The sequence below is a fragment of the Arachis hypogaea genome, chromosome 11, assembly GCF_003086295.3.
Source record: "Arachis hypogaea cultivar Tifrunner chromosome 11, arahy.Tifrunner.gnm2.J5K5, whole genome shotgun sequence".
Lineage (NCBI taxonomy): Eukaryota > Viridiplantae > Streptophyta > Magnoliopsida > Fabales > Fabaceae > Arachis > Arachis hypogaea.
The window spans coordinates 118674447-118688424 of NC_092046.1; the positions used below are offsets into that span (position 1 = coordinate 118674447).

At 35.0% G+C, this 13978-nt stretch overlaps 1 protein-coding gene across 4 annotated transcripts; it reads right to left on the reverse strand.

Moving 5' to 3' along the window:
• Window positions 1-575: 575 nt before the first annotated feature.
• On the reverse strand, window positions 576-10587 carry LOC112722437 (uncharacterized). Of its 4 annotated transcripts, none has more exons than XM_072207110.1 (15): window positions 7449-10587; window positions 7227-7355; window positions 6965-7150; window positions 6836-6882; window positions 6408-6720; window positions 5991-6126; window positions 5684-5890; window positions 4967-5071; window positions 3307-3503; window positions 2977-3192; window positions 2626-2901; window positions 2355-2502; window positions 2127-2260; window positions 1817-1903; window positions 576-1738 (listed from the first exon to the last, which is right to left on the reverse strand). In XM_072207110.1, the coding sequence occupies exons 1-15, from the start codon at window positions 10152-10154 to the stop codon at window positions 1652-1654; spliced, it is 4974 nt and encodes a 1657-aa protein (XP_072063211.1). In that variant the 5' UTR covers window positions 10155-10587; the 3' UTR covers window positions 576-1651. The 4 variants fall into 4 exon arrangements, with proteins under 4 accessions (XP_072063211.1, XP_025629237.1, XP_025629236.1 ...); XM_025773452.3 differs by having other exon boundaries at window positions 5684-5893; XM_025773451.3 differs by having other exon boundaries at window positions 5991-6132.
• Between the last annotated feature and the right edge of the window lie 3391 nt (window positions 10588-13978).

Genomic DNA, 13978 nt, shown 5'->3' on the forward strand with positions numbered 1-13978 from the left:
AACAAGTATTAAAAATCGAATCCTTTCGTGTAACTTGGATTGGTTAAGTATTTAACTCATTTATTTACTTAAACAAGTATTAAAAATCGAATCCTTTCGTGTAAACGCAATAACTTAATAGCCAGAAAATTTCAATCCACAACAAATTAGTGTTTGGCCTACCAAACTAGAAAATACCACGGGCTAAAAAAATTGGGCAAACTCCAAAAGGTCATACTATAGAATGCAGTGCTTTTGAGGAAAAAACAAATAAATTTCTTATCTTTTATCATAAAAAGATATTTTTCCTACATTTTCAAAGGTAAAAGTTTTTGCAACTAAATTTGATGAAAAACTTTATTTTTGAAATAAATAGAAACCTATTTGTCATTTTCTTGGTGTTTTTTAATAAAGAATACTTTTTCACAATAGAAAAATACAAATATACTTGATACACACTTTCTGCAAAAAATTACTTAATTTCGTTACAATACCCAATTCTGCAAATGAAACTCAAACAAAGACCTTGCATCGAATTAAATTATAAGTTAATAACCTTGAACAGAAAGATAGGAGCCAGGAAAGAGATTAGAAAATTAAGATGCCAAATTGTGCAAGATTGCACTAGCATATAAAATAATGAAGTACAGTAATCCATCCCAATCGATGGTATATCCTAAAAAAGTACAGGACAAAATTGTGTCAAAACCTTTCAGCCTTTTGCTCGCTCACCTATAGTTGCCATCTGCAGCTATAATTGGATTATATACTCAACCACTGGAAATCCTGATTCCCCCACCCCAAAGACGAGAGAGAGAGAGAGAGAGAGAGAGAGAAATGGAAGTAAAATACAGTAGTGATGCGGATCCAGAGGATGGAACCTCCTCAATTTACTGCTGAATGTATACCCCCGGCATCCAGCATGTTCCATCACGGTATCACTAAAGGGAGAAAAGTTGTCCATAAGGATCAGTCAAGGACACTCCTTTTTCAGCCACAGTGGCAACAAGCTGACATCTTTGACAAATCTAATTGTAGTGTAAGCTATACATTTCCTCTCTAACTTTTTATTTTTTTTCAAACATTTTTTTTCTTTTTGGGTGGGGGAAGAGGAAGAGAAGGATAATCCTTCCATGGCAGCAGAACAATTTCCCCTATTACAAATGCTATGCCTCCCCAACAATAATGGGCAATTATTCCATCATCAAAGGGCTTAGGTATCCTCCCACATCATCATGGCCAACCCCAACATATTGTGGTGTTCTAGCAAATACCAAAACATGCTTTATTGTATGGATACAAGAAATGAATAGGATGTTTTCAAAATTAACCGTCTTGACCAATACTCGGTACCAAACACCACTGTCTGAGCTCTTCTAAGTCATCCTAAAATGTTTTTCGCCATCATTCTCCCTGTCAGAACTTGTTTCCTATTGAACCTGAGAAGTATTTCACAAATTTTAAATGCTATATATCCCAACCGATGTATACCAAAAACTTGTTGACATGTCTGAAACTTGCAACTTTATTTGCTTTAACCATTCGTGCATTATGCAGAAATGCATCTGCTGACGAGTGGAACAGGGCCACACCAGACACCAGTTGGATGCCAAACCATGTCAAACTCAATTCTTCAGTCCAGCAAAAAGATGTTATCAATTCCACCACAAAACTAGTTTACAGCTTCAAAGAAAAGAACCTGAGGTTGTAGATGCCCTTTTTCACACATTGTAAGAACATCTGCCCATCCACCAATTATCTGGATATTGGGAGACAGATGTTTGAGCAAGAACAACAAAACGTGATATATCAGATCATTTAGAAAGACTCAACTCACCTTGACAGTCTTGTCATCATACATAATCCATTGATCATGGTCATGACTGTAAGCAAAGCAATGATAATGTTGGCCATAGTAGCAAACCTGAGGTTCAATTTGAACACATTAGACACTACAATAGTACAGAAAGACAAGGTTTGGATCGCAAATTTTAAATCATAAAGAAATTAATCTGTTTATAATTAGGAAATGACTGTTGCATTTGTTTCTTCCATCATAAGTGAAATTAATCTCTTACAGCTGCATAGAAAAGGTAATAAATGTAGAACATAAACATTCCTTGCATATTATCATTCAAAATACATACCACTGATACCAAGCTATGGGTTCTTTTAGGATCTAAGCCTCGATATAGGACACTGATGTCTAGTGCAGTGCTCAGGGCTGCCACAGTGGCTGTTATATCATCAGCACTCTCGCATGTATTTTGCCAACCAAGAACTGAAAAAACAAAATTGTAAGAGAGAGCCCAACAAATCATACAAAAGATATGGAACCAAAAGATAAATCATTCCACATGTCACAATTGAGGCACCTGTCATAAAAACATGAGGTGGAGTTGAAAGAAAGTGATGGATGTAGTTAAGCTTGCCACAACCACCAACTTCTGGATCACAAGCCAATTGATGGTTCATCTCCACAAGGTTCAATAGCTCATCAAAGGAACTTTCAGAACACATAACCTGGAAAGTGAAGAGGGATAAGTTACACAAGAAGAATAATAGTTTGTTCATTTTTCTGCCTGCAGTTAATCAGAAATCTATAAATTGTCAAATGTTTAAAGAAAAAATCCTTCCTAGAGATACCTTCATTGTTCGTAATGCGTTGGCATTTATATTGTGAAAGAAGGAAGTATACTTCAAATGTCTGGATTCGAGACCACAGTGATAGCAGTTCATTTGCTCAAAAATGTCCATTCCGAAAAGTGAATGTGCTATACAAGTATTATTTGCACAATCCCAAGATCCCATGCAATTACTTTCCACTGACTCGGTGTCAGAAACACTTGAACCACGGGTAAATGAACGATGAAGGCAGTCAAATATCACTGCAAGTACCTCAGAAGCATCGTTCATCTGAGCCTGTCAGACAATGGTATATAAATCACATTGTCCACAAAAGAAAGTTTTTACCTCTTCCTATGTTAGTGAAGTTACCTCCTGGAAGAAGTTACTATCTGGATATAGGTTGCTTAGAGCTATTCGCAGGGAAGTAGGTGCTACTGCTTCTCTCCTTGAGTCCTTTGATGCAAGGTCCAAAGCAGTGAAGATCTCATACAATGCACAGACAACACAAGGATTGCCAACGTGATCATGCTCTGATCTTGATCTGCCAAGAAATTCCTCCCGAAAGCGTCTTAAATGCCATAAAGACTGAGTTCATGCAGAGGCGAGAAATTGTTTAAGGCTTTAGAAAACAATGAATCAATGAAATAAAATTCCAGCAAGATTATTACAAATTGGAAAACTGACTTTCAAAAGATCTACCTGTATAATAACATTGAGAAAACAGTTATATTCACCAACTTCATTCTTTAGCCCAGTACCAAGCAATGTAGTTCCATTTGCATCCTCAGTTGAGTCTTTCTCTGTTGGAAAACCCAATGAATCTACTTGTGAAGCAGATCTCTGAGACATTCTTAAACTAGAATCCAAAGGCAGTTTTCCACGTGCTTGATATGTGTCTGAAATGAATGATCTCTAACGAGGTTAGAAAGTGATCAAGGTTTCTGTAATTATTAGAGGATGGGAGATGAAATAAACATTGCGTTTCTTAAGCAGCTATAAGGTTCATTATAGCTTATTAAATGCAAACAGGAAATATACGCATCCCTGTCATGACATGGTTAATAATTTATGCCAGGTTAGCATCCAATCCAAACAGAAATATGGATACCACGACGTTCTGTAGCTACAGATAAGGCGAACACATAAAAAAGTTATAAAATTCTGTGCACTAGAAAGAAAAAGAAAGTGAACACTAAGTGATCAGCAAGCAGTATAACATTTAGCCCAACAACAGACAACAAATCTCTAAAGCACTCGGTGAATGGGAGCAGTCCAGGTCCTAAATGCAATCAACAGATGATGTGAAGATGTAGGATCAATCATTCATGTCACAAAAGCAAAAATAAATAAATCATTGAGAAAGTTGGCATTTGAATTTGAATTGTAACGAAAGCAAGCCATCTTTCCAGCCCAGATGGCAGAGATTTGGGAATTTCCACCCACATCCTCACATAAGATTTGAGGAACAATGGTGCTTTAGATTTTGAAATTGCACAAGCCCTCTTTGTTGAATGCTGAAATTAATTGTGAAATTAGTTTTGAAGTTCTAAAAACGATGGGTAACCTTGGAGTAACAGTTGAACTGTCTCCATGTGATGACCTGAAGATCATGGGTTCAAACCGTGGAATCAACCATAGATGGCTGCATTAGGTTAGGTTGCCTACACTATACCTTTTAGGTCCGACCCTTTCACACTACATAACATGGGATGCTTTATAGAGGGCTGCCCTAAAATTCTGAAAATACATCATAGCCAAGTATCAGTGCATCACATACTTCCAGTGAGCCAATACCACCCAAATGCAAGGCAGTCCTTGTAAAAAGACATTTTACGAAGGTGTTTGGTTAGCAACAAAATTATACAAACAGCAATTATATCCCCTTTGAATCTTAAGCACTCTTTAGGTATCTAAGTCACCCAATATATTTTATGGACTTTGGCCAAAAACTTTGGGGGTTAGAAAACCATGGAGGTTCCTCTTTATAATACGTTGTTTAGGAGTTTGTATATTCCCATGAAACAACATCCCATAATCATTCCATAGTTTAAAGATAATTTGTAGTGTTGATATGGCTACTTGTACCTCTGCATCTGTGCACCTTATAGATTATAGGTAACCTAAATGTTACCTAAATGGTTATCTACTATGGTTATAAATACAACTATGCAAGCAATCAATGAAAAGTCCATTCCCTATAAAATACTGGCAATATCCTATTACTTAAATCTGAACCTAGTACAGATATTAACTGTCCACAATATGGCACTTATAAGTTATATTCCTGGAAGAAAGGTATATGTTAACAAGTATGAATGCAACCTGACTAAATATGACTGAAAAAGGGGGAGAAATATACCCAGGCTTTGTCGTACAGCTTTTTTAAGATCAGCTTGGAATCTTTCCTCCTCCTCATCTTCCATTTGAAGATCTTTCTTCGCCTTTGATACATTGCTTTCCCACCCTGATGGGTACAACCAACCATTAGCAAACGGGTTTCTATATTTTGGAAAGTAGAATAAAAAAATATCTTAAATTAAATATAAAATATTAAAAACAAAAAAACGAAATTTGAAATGATGCAAATGGGGTCACAGTGAAAAGATTTTTGGCTTCGCATATTGACAATTCTGAAGGAAAAGAAGCATAAGCAATACTATGCTAATAAATTTTTCAAACATAATAAAATTTTATGTTGAATTGAAATTAATAGTCAGAAGTATATTGACCCAAATAAGATCATAAACTCGACAAGCGTTGTCAGAGAAGATATAACTGACATCACTATACCATACTATTTGTATCAAATAAGATCAATTAAGATGAAAACTTTGTGGCCACATTACCCACTTGATTTCCCAGACACGAAATGAAAAACAATTATAATCCAAACTGCCATAAAAAAGATCCCAATAGGGAAACTTGCTTAAAAAATGAAGAAAAAGCCAAAAAAAAGTAAGTAAATTATGAATAAATTAAATATGACAAAAAGCCATAACTAGATAAGAATTACTATGCATCAGCATTACAGGGATGAAGTTTGTGGGCAAGGTTAAAACTTAAAAATAAAACCTACCATTGTTTGCATCTTGATCATTATGGAATTTAACATGCTCTCTTGAATGTCTGTCAGTATGTGCATCCTCAATATTCTTTTCCAATGAGACAGATTCCAATTTTCCATCAACCATTTTGGAAGAATTCCTATGCCGTTTATGCTTTTTCCCTGGACGACGATCAGGCAACTGATGACCATTCTCTGGAACAACTCCATTAGGTATACCTGCTGGAGGTAAAGAAAATGTTGACACCCTCTAATATTCATAAAATATAAAGGAGAAACCACTGCTTTTTAAGAGAGCTTTAGTCAAATTATTACCAACCTTGTTTAACGGTTGGCTGATGCAATATCTTTTGATCAGCTGAATCAACTGAATATTTATTTGGCACCAAAGAACCATTTTTAGTGGTTACTATCACACTATCCACATCACTAGGACAGCAATTCTCATCAGCTGACTGCTCCTGGGAATAGAAAAGGACAAAAAAGGTGCTCAGAGTTGTATTACGAACAATGCTTAATTATAGTTTACAAGGTAGTCCTCAAGTCGTACATTTCACAGTAATAGAAACTTAATGACTAGTGACATTCCATTTTATTTTCTTGTTCCAATCTTTGTACTTTGTTGCTTCTCTCTTTTATGAGAATTAAGCTTTTCTTAACTACCAAAAAAAAAAGGAAATGACTAGGAAAAATGGTCCCCTTACAGTGGAAGGAACTTAAAAAGAGAGCGGCCAACCTGTATAGGCAGTTTTACATGATCATGCACATCTGTCCCATCAGCAACTGTCTTCAACTGAGCATCCTGAATTTTGTCCGCCACTTCCTCTAAACATATCCCGGATGATTTCTTTTGTAATTCAGCAAGGTGTTTTTGTTTGGCTTCATTTTCTATCCTACGCTGAAATTCTAAAGTTTCCTCAAGCTTTTTTTCCTCCTCTTCTAGCTCTATTTTCCGTCTATATTCCTCTTCCTGTTGTTCCAAGTAATTATCATTCATGGAAACAAGCTCAGGATCTTGAAAGTAACTATCAGGTGCAACAGTATTGGAACTGCAGCCAAAGCACAACAAAAACATCATTAAGTGTTACATTGTCTCAAATTCAAGTTATAATTTCTGTTATTGTAAATAACTGGTGAAAATAAGGTTTAGAAACATATACTCACTCAGGACTGCTAGCTTGCAGCGATAGCTCCTCATGACCACTTGAAGCCTGCAAGAAATAGATATTTTTTTATCAGTTTTCATAGAACATTGCACAATATCCGAGCAATTTCACCATGCATGATAAGGACCTTCAGATCTTTTGTTTTTCTGTGATCTTTAGTCTTCTTCTTATCTTTGGTCTTATCCACATTTCTTGTGTTCTCACTTCCCCCTTTAGCCTTCTTAGCATCACGTGCAAGTTCAGCCAAGAATGCTTCCCTCGCAGCATCAGACTTCTCTACTGCATCCTTCTCAGCAAATTCTTCTAAACGTGCCTAAAAGATCAAGCAAAGGAACATATGATTAAATGAAAAACGAGGAAACATCACACACAGTATTTTAAATACCAACCCTTAGGTATGACTTCACTAGAGGCAATAATATAGCCCGATAATCATAAGCGGAAAGAGGCCCAAGCTTGAGTTCCAATTGTTGCATCTCAGCAATATTTCTAATGATTCGAGCATCAATTTTGCTAAGCTGCAAAGGAAACTAAATGAGTTAGAACATCAGGGTAAAAGTCCATACTTGCTGTCATTTTAGTGGACATGTTATAAGAATCAACAAGCTGACCTCTATAGACAAGTGCTCTTTCAGTTTCTGAATAGCAATTTCTATACAACCATCCATTTGATGCAAGTAGTCTTTCATTCTCCATTCTTCTTCTTCACCAGATTCCAAGTCACATAACTGAGCAGTTACACCAGCATAAGTTTCTTCATATCCAAATTGATTAACATTCATTGATTCTGCTTCTTGCAAAACATTTGATATGGCATCCAACTCAAACCTATTGCCGACATTCATCACATCATTCTCACTTTCAATGAGCTCTTCTCTTCGTTTTCTTAAGACAGACTCATAGCTTTGCTGGACAAAGTCACCAACAATTTCCCTCTTCTTTCCCTCTTCAAGACAAAGATCCTCTACTGTCTGCAGTGCTTCTTCATAACTCATTCGGTCAGACTTCTTCTCACATAGGGTCTGTAGTTGATAAAACTCCTTATCAAGCATCTTGATAATTTCTGTTCCTTGGTGTTTATTATCTTCTTTGGTTCGCATCCATGATGTCAATTGATCCCCTATAGCTGAACCTGAATATATCCAGGATAGAAAATCATCATTATCGCTTGAAATACCATCATGAGAACTTTGGGCAGTCATATTATCCAATACAGTCCCCTGAGCAGCATCAAATGTGACTTGTGTCACCAGTAAACACTCATCCAGAAGGAGGCATGATGCATCTCCATTGAGAACAATATTCTCTTTGATCTCAGGACCTTGATTGATATCATGAAACTCATTCATGAGACCATTACCTTTATCACCATATCTACCCAATCCGCATGCATGAGATAGCTCTTGAAGAAATTGGAGAATTTTCTTAAGCTGTGAAGCCCCCAGAAAGCATATGCACATTGGCGTTTGATCGACACCATGATTTAGAAATTGAGAACCAGCAGCAAGACCCTGAATCTCACCCATAGTAAATTGTATAACCTTGCTAAGGTGACTAGCAGCAAGATATTTATGCTTAATAAGCATCTCAAATACTGCATGAATTTTCTCCAGAAGTTTTGCGCGCTCAGAATCATCAGATACTGGCCAACTGTCAGCGAAAGGATGTGACATAGATAATTGGTTTTCAACGCCTTCTCTCACATTACTTGCAACAGCTTTACAATAGTTATTGCTTTCTGTTGTACAGTTATGAAGACTGTATTCCAAACCTTCTTTCTCATGGTAAGGATCAGTTGCATCGTTAATACAGTCATAGTAGTCCTGTGTATGATGATCGAAGTACGAATCCTCAACTAATGATGAACCTTTGAATTTCATTCTACTCTCAAGCATTTTAACTGCAGCAGAAACATCCAGCGGCTTCCAAGAACAATTATGAATCATATCAATCCACTCACTGTCAACATTATGGGGCAGATGCCCCTGCAAATTCGGCGAGAGCATACCCATGTGCGCCTGCGCAAGATGTTGGCTGTGAGACTCGTCATCGTTAAATTTCTCATCACAATGGCAGCAAACCCAGAATTTCCATGTCTTATTGGCCTCAGCATACGACACAGCCTCCGCCAAAAGATCAATAGGCAAAGTATCCTTCGAAGACCCAAAGTGTGACCTAAGATCAGAAACCCTAACCCTAAGCATGTCCTTCTTCATTTCCACACTCATCGAACTCCAGTAAGATTGCACCCATTTCCTCCTCTCCGCAGTAGACCCATTCTTCTTCGAATTCCCATGCCTCCTCCTACTCTGACCAGCCGCTGAGGATGAATCCAACCCCCTCTCATCCTTATCTACTTCGTTCGGAGATTGGGGCGACTCAGACTTCTGCTGCAACAGCCTCGCAGCGGCGACTCTCACTTCAATCTCCTTCCTCCTCTCTTCCGGCGTCTTCGTCACTTTCTTGATCTCGTTAGGCCTTCGAGTCTGAACCAGTCTCAGCTCCATAGGGTCCTCCGTCGGCCTCCGAATCGGAATCAGCCGAAATCTCTCCTCGCCGTTGCTCAGATTCTTCACCCAGCTCGACAGCGAAGCGATGTTCGACTTCTGAATCAGCTGCCGCAGCTCGTTTTGCACATGCGAAACACGTGCCTCGGGAGTCGACAACTTCTGATCACTCTCATCCTGGAAGCTCTCCTTCCCTGGATCGCTAGGGTTCTCTATCGCCAGCGCCCTCTCGCACTCCTGTACTACCTCCTCATAATCCTTCCCGTCGTTCGCGACCTCGAGCATCAAATTGGCGTAGAAGTGCGCGTACTCGACCGAATTAGGGCACAGCTCGACGGCCTTGCGAGCCGAATCGACGGCGTTCTTCACGTGCCGTTGCTTCGCGGTAGGGTCGTTCAAGATTCCGGCGACCTTAAAGGCGACGAATCCCTGGACGCGGTGCGCGAATGCGGAGTGAGCAGCGTTCTCTTGCTTCCCGCATAGCTCCTTCATGAGCTTCAGTGCTCTGTTGTGGTTCCCGCGCCGGAACGCCGTTAGGGCACGCTCACACTCGAGCTTGATCGCGGTGTAATCGGAGGAAGGACCATCGGATTGAGGCGGAGGAGGCGGCGGCGGTGGCGGAGGAGGAAACTCGATCCCGTTAGGGTTCTGAACGCCGTTATTGGTTTTGCTGTTGTGATCGGGAACATTGCCTGAGTCTTGTTTCTCCGGCGATGCGGTACCGTCGCCGACGACGGCGAATTGCGCCGCCGGAGAAGTCGCCGGCGAATGTTTGGACCGCGGAGCCGAATTTCGCTTCTTGTGTCCCATTAATTAAGTTAAGGACTTAGGGTCTGTGTTTCTAGAGAGAGAAAGTGTGCAGAATATAAATAAATATATATAGAGATGTGAAGAAATAGGAGAAAGAAGCGGTTGCCGGCGACAGTTACAGAATGATTTAGAAGAAGAATCTAGAAGGTTAGGTTAAAGCAAAGTGTGATAATGGGAAAACATAATGATAAAGGGAAATCAAATTAGAGAGAGGCACTTCGGTCACAGAGAGAGGAGAAAAGAACAGCTACCCAAAGAAGATGGGTGAGGGAAGCTCAGCGAGTGTGTGTGTGAGGAGAAATTATATTATGGCTGAAAGCATTCATTAAAAAATTTTAGAGCGTGGTTGATTTGTGTTTTTATTTTTAATTTTTATTTTTAATATTTTATATTTTTAATTTTTGTGAAGTAAAAAATAAAAATAAGAGGTAAAAATAAATAATAGAATATTGTTTTTATTTTTTTTATTTTTTTATAAAATTTAAAAAACAAAAAATATTAAAAATGAAAATGTAAAATAAATGTATTTATATATTTTTAAATTAAATTTTTTTGCCTTATATATTACACAATATATCTATTTACATTTTACACACATACTTTTACTATTAACATGAATTTTATATTTCTCATTGAGAATCCAAACTTGGATACAATTTTCAGTGAGGCAAGTGATGCTGCTGTTGATCCAAAACCTCGGCTGCAAATTCAATTTTCCTTTTTAAAAGTGGCGTAATCAAGTTTAATCGCCATTTCCTTTTGATCTTTGTGTACCGCGGTACCATCTTTTTTTTATTATTATAAGGGAACGGGCCTGGCTCAAGAGTCAAGAGCCCCTTCGACATGACCGAGGCCCTAAATTTTGAACTAATGCTAAAAATTCAGTTTAGATAAACAACTTAATTAAGTTATTTTTGAAAAAATAGTTTAAATAATAAATATTTATATTAAAAGTAGTTTATAAATAAATTATTTTGTATTTGGTTTTTTAGTTTTAAAAGTACTTATTTTAAGAGAAAAGTGATAAAAAACTTTTTATTACGAGAGAAGTCATTTTATTTTAAAAATTGTACTAGACATTAATAATACACCTTTTCATAAGTTAAAAGTTAAAAAAATCATTTATGAACCTATTCAAACGAGTCCTTAGCTAAAGACGGGTACTTTCTTAGGCCTAATTTGAATAAACAACTTAATCAAGTTATTTTTGAAGAAATAGCTTAAATAATAAATACTTATGTTAAAAGTAGTTTATAAATAAGTTATTTTGTGTTTGGTTTTTTAGTTCTAAAAATACTTATTTTAAGAGAAAAATGATAAAAAACTTTTTATTATGAGAGAAGTCATTTTTTTAACTTCTCCTTAAACACTAAAATAATTTTTTAGAAAGTTACAATTTTACTTTAAAAATTATACCAAATATTAATACTTCACATTTCCATAAATTAAAAGTAAAAAAAAAAAAGTCACTTATAAATCTATTCAAACGGTCCTCAGTCTTTTCTTTATTTTATCTATCATTTATTAATTTATTAATTATTATTAGCTATTATCAATTTCTAACTATTGCTATTCGGGTCAAATATCTCTATCAGGGAATATCAAAGAATATGCCATTTGCCATAAGCCTGTTAAATTGGATAATAATATTTTCTAATTATTTTATTTATGTAAATTGCTCCTCTTAAAAGTAAATAAATACTAAATATCATTAATTCATTATTAAGGGGATGGGTGACGGCGATAAAATTTTATATAGCATAAAAGTAAAATCATTTATATTATCTGTTAATCAATTATTACTTGTTTTTCAAATTATCAAAATGAGTTATATATTATAATTTATATTATTTTTAATTTGATTTAATAATGATTATAAAATCCGAATAACTTTAATCAGTGAATAAAATGATCAAGCTCTTCTGAGTTTTAGAATACTTCAAAATTCCATACCTTGTTTAAGTTATTCGCCAAATCACCTCAAATTTAATTATTCGAATAAAGTATTGTTTTTGTCTCCAACGTTTTGGGTAAATTCTATTTGTGTCCTTAATGTTTAAATCGTCCTATTTGTATCCCTAACGTTTGTAAAAGTGATTCAATGTTATCTTGTTGTTGATTACACATCATGAGCGATTTAGTTTGAGTTTTAAAAATCTTTTCTTGAAGTTAGAATACAAATGTTTGGGATAGAATCGATGATCTACTCCAAAAAATAGCTCAACAAATGTTGAAAATAATTCCTACAACATTTACATAATTCACTTTTCTAGGGACATAATTGAATCTAAACACAAATAGTGAGTATAATATTAAATTCGAATACATCCAAGTGAGACCTAATTGAGAATGAATACATCCAAATAAGAATAATTGAAAAATATAATCTGATTTGTTAGTATAATTAATAGTAGGATAACATTGAATCACTTTTATAAACGTTAAGGATACAAATAGAACGATTTAAACGTTAGGGATACAAATAAGACTTACCCTAAATGTTGAGGACAAAAACGATACTTTACTCTAATTATTCTATTAGTATTTATAATTTATTAAATTTATAATTAAATTTTTATATTATTTTTAATTTTATAATTAATTTTTTTATATTAAAAATATTAAAATTAATAAAATATTTATTTCAAAAAATATATAATTAAAAATAAAATTTAATTAAATTTTTAATTATAGATACTTTTAGTTTATAAAAAAATAATATATTAACTCTAATATTTTTTATATTAATAAAAATTTAATTATAAAATTAAAAATAATATAAAAACTTAATTGAATGAAAAAATATAAAAATTTAATTATAAATTTAATGAAATTATAAAAACTATAGAATAATTAAACCTTCTTTAATTACACTATTATATAAAATTTAGTAGGTGCGTCACTATACAAAATAATAAGATAAGCTTCCGAAAAAATTTATAATAGATTTGTACGTTCTTAAAAAATTTTTATCAAATAACTCTTTTAAAAAGTTTTGCAATATATTTTAGGTTTCTAAAATTAAAAAGTATGAAATAAAATTTTTAAAAATTACAAGAGTAGATTTATATATTCTTCGTTGAACGATAAATCATATCCAATATTCTAATTTTTCATAACCTATAAATCTAATATTTTAATTTTTAGAAATTTATTTGATAATTTTTGTGCAGAGACCTAAGATTTTATTATAATTTTTTTTAAAATTTTACTTTATATTTTTGATTTCTTAAGAATTTATAAATTTAACATAAATATTTAGATATCTATTTGTCTTGTTATTTTTTTTTATGAGAAAACAGAGCCACAGGCTTAAAACACAAAAAAAAATATTAAGAAAAAGTTCTAGGAAAAACTATCCCTCTTCTATCCGCTTCTAATTGTGGGGCAATGAAAGCTGGAGCATGGTCCCAACAATGGAGGCCGTAAGGAGGTCCTTGGGTGTGTTTTGCCAGAGTGTTCTGGTGCACGAAATTGTGATTCACACTTTTTACAATTCCGCACAACTAACCAGCAAGTGCACTGGGTTGTCCAACTAATACCTTACGTGAGTAAGGATCGATCCCACAGAGATTGTCGGCTTGAAGCAAGTTATGGTCATCTTGTAAATCTTAGTCAGGCGGATTCAAATGTTTATGAGGTTTTGATAATTAAAAGATAAATAGAACATAAAATAAAATAGAGATACTTATGTAATTCATTGGTGGAAATTTAAGATAAGCGTTTGGAGATGCTTTGTTGCTTCTGAACCTCTGCTTTCCTATTGTCTTCTTCCAATCATGCGTGCTCCCTTCCATGGCAAGCTGTATGATCCTCTCAGATGA

Coding starts and splice junctions, on each gene's coding strand:
- LOC112722437 (XM_025773450.3), bottom strand. CDS start 10,154: ATGGGACACAAGAAGCGAAATTCGGCTCCGCGGTCCAAACATTCGCCG. Junction 3,193..3,306: donor TTCTCAATGTTATTATACAG/GTAGATCTTTTG, acceptor GCATGAACTCAG/TCTTTATGGCATTTAAGACG. Junction 2,503..2,625: donor ACGCATTACGAACAATGAAG/GTATCTCTAGGA, acceptor TTCACTTTCCAG/GTTATGTGTTCTGAAAGTTC.